Source organism: Muscardinus avellanarius, assembly GCF_963383645.1.
Source record: "Muscardinus avellanarius genome assembly, chromosome: 4".
Classification (NCBI taxonomy): Eukaryota; Metazoa; Chordata; class Mammalia; order Rodentia; family Gliridae; genus Muscardinus; species Muscardinus avellanarius.
Window position 1 is genome coordinate 22,546,640 of NC_137789.1, and position 12,323 is coordinate 22,558,962.

General features: G+C 40.2%; 1 protein-coding gene across 1 annotated transcript in view; it reads left to right on the forward strand.

The window, feature by feature from the left end:
- Positions 1–384: 384 nt before the first annotated feature.
- The window catches only part of TNFRSF11B (TNF receptor superfamily member 11b), a gene marked incomplete at both ends in the record, with an annotated part of 29,284 nt that continues 17,345 nt past the window's right edge, over positions 385–12,323 (forward strand). The window contains one exon of the mRNA XM_080694046.1: positions 385–414. Coding sequence (XP_080550172.1) covers positions 385–414 — 30 coding nt within the window. The remainder of the gene's footprint in view (positions 415–12,323) is intronic.

A 12,323-nucleotide genomic window follows, 5' to 3' on the forward strand; every position in this document is an offset into this window, starting at 1 on the left:
AGAGACTGCCCAGCGTGTGCCCAGCCCTCCACGGAGGCCGGCCTCTGGCGGGAATAGACTGGGAAACCTCAGAGCCGCCGCCCGCTTCCTCCCCCACCAGACATCCCCGCTCGCCCCACCCCTCCGGGGCATTCTTGGCACCGGGCTCCGGCTCCGAAAGCGTTAACCCTGGAGCTCCCACATCCCCCACTTCTCCCGCCCCGAGAGGTTCCTAAAAAGGAAAGGTGTAAAGTTTTGTCCAGGATACAGAGATGAGGGATCAAAGCAGGCGATACTTCCTGTTGCCGAGGCGTTATATAAAACGTCACGGAGGCTCTGGCTGCACACTCGCACCTAGCGCCGGCCCCGCCGCCTCCCTCCCGCGCCCAGGTTCCCCGGACCGCGATGAGCAGGCTGCTGTGCTGCGCGCTGCTGGTGAGTCCGGCCTGGGGACCTGATGGGCGGACTGGACAGCAGGACCGAGCTCTCCCTGCGTCCCCGCGCAGGGCTCCCGCTGACTCTATGGAGGAGGGAGAGGGGGCGATGGAGAACTTTTTAGTTTGAATGATTCGTATCCATTTTATGACTTTCTTCACTTCGGATTATTTACGCCTTCAAATTGTTCATTATTATCTTTGCTCAAGTTGGACTTTTTAATCATTATTAGCAATGAAGCTGCTCCTTTGAGTATGCTGTAAAAAGATGTCAGTTTTAGAACTATTATATAGAATGTAAATGGGTTGCAGCAGATATAAGCTGATACATCCTTAGGCTCACTTATACAGGTGGTATGGGCTCTTAGGAAACACTGGCGCCGGAGGTAATCAATCTCTCTCTCTCTCTCTCTCTCTCTCTCTCTCTCTCTCTCTCTCTCTCTATTTAACACTTTATTTTTAAATGGATAAAAGTGACCAACATTCTAAATTGAACACCACAGATGTGTTGTGCTTATACTTTTTCAGGGATATTATTCCAGCTCTCAACTTCAATAGAATGTGCAAAATATTGATGGAATCACGTTAATTATATTCAAGAATACATTTAAGTAATCGAAGCCCAGCACTAAAAAGGGCCACAAACTTTTACAAATGCTCTTTGGAAAGTACAGGATTCTCGGTAACTAAAAACATAGGTTCTTCTTCTAGCTTCGGTTCTTGATCAATGATACTTAAAATTTACACGTAGGTTATTTTGTGATCAAGGACTTATTTTCTTTATGTCAGCAGAATGTGGAATATCAAGTTATGAATCAGTCATTCATGCCAGGCTAGGAAAATCCATACTTAAGCCACATTCGTGTTTGGAATGCGTTGGAGTTAATGTTTGAATTTCCATCTCCAACCTACAAAGCGTGAATGGAAGGCTAGGCAGACTTCCGCTCAGTTGCAGGGATAAATAAACATCAGTGAGTAAACACACAGCAGAGTCATTCAAGAAAAGCTGGACAGGAGTGCACACACAAACATGTCAACTGTACAGATGACAGGCACATTATAATTTTATATATGCACATACGATTCTACATATGTCTATACTGATATGGATACTATGGAGAGCTTTTAAAAATTGAACCTTTATACAAACAAAACACATAAAGAATTGCACAAGATATAAGTGCCTAACAAAATTTGTCTAGTTGAGCACTTATGAGCTGACACACAGATCAGGAAACAGCCTCAGCATCCCAGAAGCTTCCCGTGCCCCCTGCCTGCTGCTCTGTTCATGGCCCAAGTGATCAACATTCTAAATCGAACACCACACATCTGTTTTGCTTATACTTGAACTTTGTATAAACGGACTTTATGTACCTTTTGCATATGGCTTCTTTCACTAAAAATCCTGCTGTGATATTTGTCTCAAGTGTTATATGTATGGTAGTTTGTCCGTTTTCCTCACTGTATGGTATTCCACTATATGGCTACAAAACTACTTTATTTATTCCAGGTTTGGGCGAGAATAAATAACTCTGCAGTTAATATGGGATGATTTTTATTCTCCCTAACATTTTGTAATCTGCTCAAGGTTTAATTAATTATAAATTATCTATCAGTAACTTTTAACTTTCATGATTTTCACTAAATGACATGTTTTAGTAATAGATAAATACTTTTACATGGATTTTGTATAGGGAGATAGATATGTGTATAGATAATTCAATTTTAGGCGATGCAGAATTATCAGGAGAGAAAACTTGGTGTGTCTTAAACAAAACACCGTAAATACTTTAAATAGGGAGGAATCTGTTTTCCCATCCTTATGTTTCTGAGATTGACTTAATTTTATGAGTGTTGGAAATGGACACTGGACATTTACACATAAAGAGTTCAAATTAATTCTATGAACTGGAAGCAATGCAGAGATTTGTCCCTAGTCTCTAGGGACAGAGGATCCTATTTCTGCCCCCATAGACCTCGTAGCCTAATGGAGAAGGCAGATATTGAACACACAGTTACGTATATGTGCACATATGTATATATCCATAGATAAATACACATACATACATATAGTTACAAAGAAGAAAGTACTGGATGACTTGGAAAGAGAAAACTCACCTTTTCAAAACCTTTTAAGGTAGTTATCAGTTGGACCAAACTTCCCAAATGAGAGTGGCCAAGTCACTTCTCTTCCTAGTGTTAGTTTTCTCTAAACTGGTTACGATGATAAACATACATTCAAGATACCATATATAATTCCTGCTCCAGGTCCACACAAACTTTGAGCCTTATGTTTTCATATAACTATGTGACAATAGAGATCAAGTGCAGTACTGAGTATGTGAGAGAGGGACTGATGCTTCTGGAGGAGGAGAGATGACCACCTACTATCACCTCGAAGGAGGGGAGGATGTTTCATTATTGGAGATAAAATGAAGGCTCCCTGAACCCAAGAAGTGGGAGAAGCGAAGATTGTGTGAGAAAGTAGAATCCCAGGTCCTTCTTGGGAGAGCAGAAGGTAATGCTGGTGGTCAAGCAGCGTAAGGTGGGAAGCGTCATCATGGGCATGGATACCTCAGTCATGGCTTTTCTAGCCTAGCTAAGTGGAGCTCTGCTCTGCAATGCTAGACAGTGATAACACTAAGTCACTTCTTATTTCTTGATGTCTAGGAACACTCTGATGCCAGGCCTAGGTTTTAAAGGATGGCGAACATTCCCATCATGTAGTACCAGAATCACCCCCTGCGCTTTAAGCTAAGTTCAGAATGAACGCTGGGGCTGACGCTGGGGCTGGGGTGGAGGGGTGGAGAGTGGCTGCATTTTCTCAGGACAAGTGCCTAATCTGTCTCTCTTCCGTTAGCACAATGCCCTTTGGGGCTTTTGACTTTTTGTTTTTGTTTATTCTGGTTTCCCTCCCTGCCCACCAGTGGTTGAGACTATGTATTTTACCCAGACTTTTTTTTTTTTTTTTTTTTGGAGAATGAATACTCTGAAGTTTCTAGGAGAATCTGACATACACTGAACCCAAAACAGTCCTCATCCTTGTCCATTGCAACCTTCCTGGCCCCGGTCACCTAGCAACCTTCAGCACAGTTCCCAATTTCAATCTGGCTTTTAATTTTATGTCTTAGGCTGAAACCACAGTTGTCGAGTACCATTGGTGGAGGAAGAAAGCAGTGTTTGCCAAATGTTTTATTCAGTTTGTTCTAGAAAGAGAGCTATGGTGATGTTTACCGAAGGGGCACTAAATACATGCTCCTCTGTTCCTGCTCTTCTCTTCACCAATTTGCCTTCTGGGTTTTGCTCCCAGCAACCCCCTGCTCCCTCAGCATGAGAGCTTTCTGTACAAAGCATTGTATACTTAATCATCTTATTAACCAATAGCATTTCCTTTAGCCTGAGTTTCTCTTTTGCAGCCTAAAACAAATATCTAACTAAATAAAAACAACTGGGAAATATATTCAAGAGAAAGAGTAATCTTATAAAAATGTATGTAAGCATTTCAGCGTCTTGACTAATGACGGCTGTTGCCGCGATGGAGCAGAGATGCCAAAATTATCCCTGTATCCTGGATGCTGTACCCTGTAGGGCAGTAGTTCTCAATTATATCAGGCTTCTTCCTTGTACTTTCATAATAAATCCTTTGTAACAACCTCCTTGTCTCCCGAAATGAAATTCCGAGTACATATATTTAGCGTACACATATATTTTTCATAAAATCAATATCCTGGCATAACTATACTATAACGGAGTAATAAAAGGAAAGTAATTTATAATCAAATCAGCTTTTCTAGAAGACATAAAGAAGTAATGATACTCTGGCACTTTGATGTAGAATTACCACCACAGATACACGGCTAAGAGGGAAGACAGAACACATGGTCTGCTCGGGACTAAAAAGGCTGCTCAGGGCAGGTTCTGGTGTCCTGCTTCTCTGAATTGGTAAACAGATCTTTCCAGAGTTTTAAGCAAAATAAATTTTAATCTTCTATCAAGTTTTATGCTGTCTAATTGCTGAAAAAAAATCTCATATAATTACGTAAAACTGACTTCGTGTATCACTAAATCTGAGTTCTGGTCTAGGCTCAGATAATGATAAATAGGTTTTTCACTTAAAACTATGTGTTATCAGTTGACCATAGGATGTTTGTATATGTGTAGGAACTGAGGTTGTTCTGGATTGTTCAGGAAACCTAGCAGCAAGTCATAGCCATTACAAATACGTCATGAATTTCCAGAACTTCTCCCAGGGGATCATGGGACCTCTGTGGTGAACAAAGTGTGAGCTCTTTACAAGTGAAGATTTTCATCATACCCTGTGAGAGCACCAAGGTTTCCATAGGGCCTGACACAAAATGGGCTTGTTACGTCAAAGGAACTATGGTGATATTTTCTAGCCTACCATCGGTTCCCATGGATATCAAACAGACCTCCTTCCAGTTGCCGCCATTGGTTAACACTTTGAATATTGGCTTCCCTCTCCTTCAAAATGTTTAATATAGTATTCTACCTACCTGGCATCTTTTAAAATTTTTTATGCATTTCTAATATGAAGATTCATGCCAAGGGCTGGTGTGTAGCACACTAGTAAAACACTTGCTTATTGCACCATGCCCTGGGTTCGATCTCTACCACCACAAAAAAATAAACATTCATATCTATATTTACACAAAAGCCCATTCTTAAGCAAGAAACAAAAAACAGTCTATTTTAGAGAGCAATATTGATTCTTAAGGTCTAGTTTTCTAGACTCCCCCTTCAGCTGGATTGTGGGTCATTTTCAGTGGACATGGTCAGTTTGGGTGTAAGTATTTTGGGGGTATTGGTGTTCATTTATGTTTGTAAACTATCTCAATTTAGCTGCCAACTAATGTTTGTCTGTTTGTTTTCTTCTATAGTTTGTGGTGATAGGGATTGAAAACTGGGGCATTCTACCTCTGAGCTACATCTCCAACCCCATTTTTATTTTTTTTATTTTGAAATAGGATTGTACTAGGTTGCTGAGGCTGGCCTTGAACCTGTGATCCTCCTGTCTCAGCCTCCTAAGTACCAACATTATAGGCATGCACCGCCATGTCCAGCTACCAAGCCAGCATTCAGATTCAAGAAATTTCAGACCATAAGAGAAGCTTATGATAAAAAAAAAAATTGGAGTAGGAGATAAAAAAAAAAAATCAGACATTGCTGGGCCTGACAGCTTGTGCCTATAATCCCAGTACTTAGAAGGCTGAAACAGGAGGATTACAGTTTGGAAACTAGCCTCAGGAACTTAGCTGGGCCCTCAAAAACTTAGTGAGACACTGTTTCAAAATTAAAAATAAAATAGGGCTGTGGGTGTAGATGTAGATAGGAGGTAGAATGTCCCTGGGTTCAATTCCTAGCAACACACACACACACACACACACACACACACACACACACATTTATCACACACACACACACACACACACACACACACACACACACACACACACACATTTATCCAGGGTATCATCTTAGAGAGTCCTAGAATAAGATGAAGTCAGATGACTTCTCATGCCAAGAGTAGAGGGGGTGAAGCCACCCCAGAGTACATTTCTGATATTGGCAGTTTGGTAAACAAAATGCAAATAAGAATGGCAATAACAGCCATGTTTAGAAAAGAAAACAAAAATCAAAATAAAACTCAGCAACCCATAATAGCAGGCACTAGTAAATCGGAAATCCTAGCAACATCTGTAAGCTATCTATGCAAGAAGAAAGAGTGAGGTATGGCCAACTTGAAATAGATACAAGGACAGTATTTTTATGTGACATATAATTAGTTTTTGGAACTCACCACCACAGAATATTTTGGGGTAACTAGCATAGAAAGTCTAAAAAAAGAATTCTTTTAGACAGTTGTAAGGGACAAGAATAGTGTTACAACATGTTAGGTAAGAAGCTGTGTGGTACCCACTGTCTTCACATTTGCCTGGCCTCTCTAAATTAACACCCTAAAGATGCATAAAAATGGTTTCTTCCAGATACAAGGTGACGTAATTTTCCAGGTGCTTAGGTAGACTTTTTTTTCATCATCCTGGTTTCTCAGAAGCACCTGAGCTAGCCAGGTCACAAATGAAAAGAAGAGGAAGAGAAAATGAAGCCCTTCCAAAACAGTAATGTGCTTTAATGGCCCTGATTTATTACTTTCTTATTATGATTCTTTAAAAAATATTCACCTGTTGCCGGGCGTGGTGGCGCATGCTTGTAATCCCCGCGCTTGGGAGGCAGAGACAGGAGGATCGCGCAGGTTCGAAGCTAGCCCCGCGCGCTGGTTTAGGAGACCCTGTTTCCAAATAAAAATGCAAAAATAGGTCTGGGAGTGTAGCCCGGAGGTAGAAGGGCTTCCAGGAACCCCAGTACCACCAAAAAAAAAAAATTCACCTGCTATATATATATATATATATATATATATATATATATAATTTTTTTTTGCAGTACTGGGGATAGGACCCTGGGCATTCTACATCCAAGCTACACCCCCAGCCCTATTCTTTTATTCTTCATTTTTGAAATAGGGTCTCACTAAGTTGAGAAGGGCTTCACTAAGTAGCTGAGGCTGTCAGTGAACCGCAATCTTCAGGTCTCAGCCTCCTGAATGCTAGGATTACAAGCATGCACAACCATGCCCAGCTATAATTTTAGCCTTACTGTGAAAAATATTAAATATTCTTTAAAATTCTTGAAGCATCTTCCTCTAAATTTACAAAAATTATGTCTATTTTAAGGTAGACAATATCCTATTTGTGTGTGTGTGTGGTATTGGAGATGGAACCCAGGGGCATTCTACCTCCAAGATACATCCTCAGCCCTATTTTTTTAAATTAATTTTTTGTGTGTGGTACTGGGGTTTCTGGAAATCCTTCTTCTTCCGGGCTACACTCCCAGACACCTATTTTTTATAGTTTTATTTGGAAACAGGGTCTCCTAAGCCAGCGCGGCTGGCTTCGAACTTGCACGATCCTCCTGTCTCCTCCTCCCAAGCACGGGTATTACAAGCGTGTGTCACCATGCCCGGCTTCTCAGCCCTATTTTTATTCTTTATTTTGAAACAGGTTCTGACTAAGCTGCAGAAGGCCTGTCTCCCTAAGTAGCTGAGGCTGGCTACGAACCTGCAATCCTCCTGTCTCAGCCTCCCAAGTTTACAAGCGTGTGCCACCACGCCCGGCTGATATGTTTTAATACACATGGACACTGTGAAATAATTCTTATAACTAAGCCAGTAAATACTCCCATCTGCTCACATGTCAGAAGACCAGAAGGTCTTGCTCTTGCCCTTGGTCTTAGTTATTTCTTTGTTCTCATCTTTTTCTTTTTTCTTATTCTCTTCCTTATTCTTGGTTTTTATTTTCTTGTTCAAAACCAAAAACTCATTACATTGCCTTATTCTAAATTTTTTTAAAAAAATTTATTTATTTTGTTCTTAGAAAATAAGATATCAGGACCAATTTTTTATAAGGTTCCCCCCACTATCAATTTGTATCCAAACCACTAGGAACAACAAAGTGTAATTTTGGAGTTCAGTTGTGGGGCATTGTGAGGATGCTCTGCCACAGGGAGGGCAGATAGGAGACAAGGGTTCTAATTTCCTAGCTCTTCTGTAGTCTTTGAGGTTCAGCCAGTAACTCCACTTCTCTGAGTCTTTCTTCACCCATCTCCAAAACAGAGGTGTTAGACCAGGGGACGTGTAAAGAGCTACGTTAGTTTTAAATATATATCATGTGAGTTAACAAAGGAAAATTTAATTATGATGATTTCTTAAACAGGCAAAATGCCAGATTATTTATTTATATATTAAAAATACAGGAATGTTTTTTAAACTAATGTAATTTGTTACCGTTATCAAAATTTCTTCTGACCCATTGTTTCATGTGTAAGAAAATTCTGTTTAGGTCAATGAGGCCACAAAGAGGAAGCAGCTTTTGAAATATTGCCTACTTTTTGGTAGTCTGATTTACATATCTTTGGATCACAAATTATTCTTTTAAGCCGAAAACAATTTTTCATTCTGAAACAAGTTCTTCTTGTCCTCCACTGGTATGCATAGAAATTGTTAATGTGGTTATTTTTTAATATTTCATTTAGTTAAAAGCCAGGCCCAAGACATTCCCTCAGGACTCACTGAAGAGCTATAATTATGGTCACCAGCAATCTCCTTAGACTCATTGAGAAGAATTTCCTTTGACTTTGTATTCACAAAGAAGTACTTGACAACTACACATTGCTCTTTGGAATAAATGTCAAACCTTCAGGCATAATAAGCATGATAATAGGTAGCTTGGCAAGACCATTAAAAACTACACTTGAGTAATGCACCAGGCTGATGGACGGAAGATCTTTGCTCCCACTCTCTCTGTTTTCATCTCTTCTTTTAATGTCCAGTACAGAAGAAGAAGAAGAAGAAAATCACCTAGGTTGGGCTAAATAAATGTGAGCTAGAAAGAGTGAGTGATTTGGGGGCTGGGGGTGGGGGATATAATATCATTCTTAGTGCTCCTTTTTCTAAGTTCTTCATCCCCAAAACTTGGGGTACTGCATTGTCCAATCTCCTCCTGGTATCGATGGAATGAGAGAAAATATCAGTAGTTCTGGCCAGAAACTGGGAGTTCAAATGATGTTTTAGTTCCAAATTAGAACTGATATATGCTTCCCAAGTTTGGGGGGGGGGGTTGTTTTTTCCTCCTTTGACAGCAAACCAGCAGTTTTCTAGATATCATTTGTGGTATCACTATAGGTCCTAGATAGGGGGCTTTGCAGACCACCTAGAGACTATAGCATGGGTGAGAAATATGCCATTGTTATTATTTTAAGGCACTGATATTTCAAAGTTAGGTATTAGCACAGCATAAAATCCAGCCAGTTCTGAGTGACTGAATGGCCAAAGCCCTGTTAAATCTGCTCATTGTAAAGAGCATTTAAAAATCACAAGTGACCTAAATCTATAATTTTATAAATTCAGTTAAAACTCCTTCTTCATCAAAGCTGGTTTTAGAAGGATTCATGTATAAGAGCCTCATCTTTCTTCTTCTGCTAAAAATTCAAAATTTAGGGAGTTGAGATTACATAAGGGTTCAGTTGGGCTGCAAATTAGGAAGGTTGACAGATACCTACTAGTAGCCTAAATCAAATAACCTATTATGTAATACAAACCAGAGATCATGTTTTCTTTATTTGTTGGGGTCTGCTCAAACTGCCTGACAGAACTTCTGATGAATCATCTACATGTAGCGTCGAGCGCAGGTCTGCACATCTGCACAACCACCTGAACTTCCGATGAATGAATCTGCAACATGTAGTGCCAAATGGATATGGAGAGCATAACTACTCCCCTTGCCCCCGCTGGCCCAATTTGGTAATGTTGAGCCTTATTGGCTCAAATAATGCTTCCATGCTCATGAACCTCTTGTGCATTGGATAATGATTGGCTGCAAGTTATGTGCTTTGCACATGCAAGGGTGATCTTTAGCTTGATAGGTTAGAATAGTTTCCTGTTGGAAATCCCCCTTGCGGTTTTTGGCTTTAAATTGGGTTGCCTAAGAGAAATGAACAAGATGCTGCTTGACTCGACTCCCAGTTGGTGTGTTTCTGTTCCGGCCATCAGCACTCATTTTTTGTTTAGCCCCACTGCTGACGGGCTAGACCTGTCATTTATTCATTGCTTTTAACTGAGCATTCTTTCGTAAATGTTCATTCATCTTTTTATATAGCTTCTATACCCATTTAAGCCAAGCCCAAATGAGGAAACCATGAAATAGAAAGACATTAATCATTTTTAGAATAGATCTCATATTTGGGTGCTACATACAATATTTCACCTAATTTCCCCCCAAATCCTATGGTGCAGAGATTAGTATGTCTATTTCACAGAGAAGGAAATGGAGATTCAGAGAAGTTAGTTAATTTTCCTGGAGGTTCCCAGATGAGAAGTATTTTCCATCCCCATAGTAAAGCATGCCAATATCTAGTAACTGACCTCAGTAAAAGATACTCATGGAGCTGGGTGTGGTAGCTCATGCTTTTAATCCCAGTACTTGAGAGAATTAAACAGGAGGATTGCAGGTTGGAGAACAGCCTCAGAAAGTAGTGAGACTCTCATCAATCTAATGAGACCCTGTTTCGAAATAAAAAATAAAAAAAAGCTGGGGATGTAGCTCAGAGGTTGAATGCCCCTGGGTTCAATTCCCAGTACTTCCCCCCAAAAAAAGAAAAATACTCAGTAAATCAGAGCAAAATCTCTTGGGTACCCTAACCCAGAGTTCTCTGTTGGAGTTAAGAAGGCCAAGGATAGAGCTTGTCAGGGCTAAATCTTTGGACAAAGTGATTTCAGTTTGTTTTTCATCCAGATATAGAGGATGCATTACTGAGAACCTACGGCTTAACCTAAAGTGCAACTGGTTGCCCAAGTCTCATACAGAAAAGATGAGTAAGCTGATGTACTGAAGAACAGGGGGCAAAGGGAGAAGAATTTACTCATCAGTATGGGTAGAGAGAGGTATATCTAGGTAGGTCATATTGAGTTGTATATTGTCTTAAAGTTGTTCATTTACATGTCTGTCTCTTTTTTAAAACTGCCATGCCCTGCATTCCCTGGAGGGAAGAGTCAATTGTTAAAGGTTTACTTTCAGACAGGATTGGATTTGAATCCCAGCCTTAATGTATGTTAGTTCTGTGACTTTTGAATGTTCACTCAACTTCTCTGAGATTCGGTTTCTTCATCTGTCAAGTGAGGATGACCATATCCCCTTAGAGGTGGATAGAGGGGATGGAGGACAATAGCAAGTGAAGAATGGGCTTAGTGTAGACCCACCATCTGATGACACTATACCGTACCACCCTGTTATGATTCAGCCCTTCATCTAGGACATCTGGTGTGGTGTTTCACACATCATAGGTACATGGCAAATATCTGTGTTTAAGTTGGATCTGATTTGATTCCATTTTTACTTCTGGTTTTTATTCTGTTCCATCACAGCACTGGCTTTTCTTATCTCTCATTTTTTTCTCGCTAGCTGCCTTTAGCCATATATTGATTTGGCAGCCATATGTTTCATTAAAAACCAGAAGGATCCATAGGGGTTGTGAGCAATGTATTATCTTCAAAGAAAAGCATTGTAGAAAGAAAAAAGAAGTTAACCATTGACATTCAAAAATATCAGCAGAGCAAAGTGTACTGCCAATTGCGAACCCCAAATGCCAGGAAGTACATAGCTGCAGACCCCTGAAGTGGTGATTTTGCCTTGTGAAGGGACCCTGAACAGAGACAATTATCAGGCAAAGCTCAGCTGGCACGGCTGTGGAGGCGGCTTTTAGAACTGATGTCATGTCTCAAATATGAGGGTTAACAGAACCCCAAGATAAGAAATATTAGGATCTAGGAGCCAAGATTGTGAAATTTCTCTCTCTTCCTTAAGTGTTTACCTGAATTGAAAGTTATTTTTTCTGAGGACTTTAAATCTGTCCAATGTTAATCATCTACAAAAATCTCCTAAACCTGCAAAAGTATCATCCATGGGTCCATTCCAACAATTCTTATCGATTCCAAACCCAGGTAAAATACTGTTAATTAATTTTAAAACTGTCAAGACAACTGAAGAGAACTTCTAAAGGGAAGTTTCATTACACTGAAAGTTAAATTTTACCTAGAGACGGTTCTTTGGCCCCCAGGGAAGCAAAACAGTGTAGAATTTGGCCCAGAGATTCATCTAATAAATCATAACTGTTTGTGATTCTTGTCCTGTTTGCCTGGGAAAGCTGTTGCCAGAAAAGAAGTCCTGTTGAGATGAACAGATTTAATTCATTTCTCCTACTTCCTTACCTAGAGACAGAGTTCTCCGCCGAACAGCTGGCTATTGTGAAAATTATTAAACACTGGTGTCAGACCCTTAAATG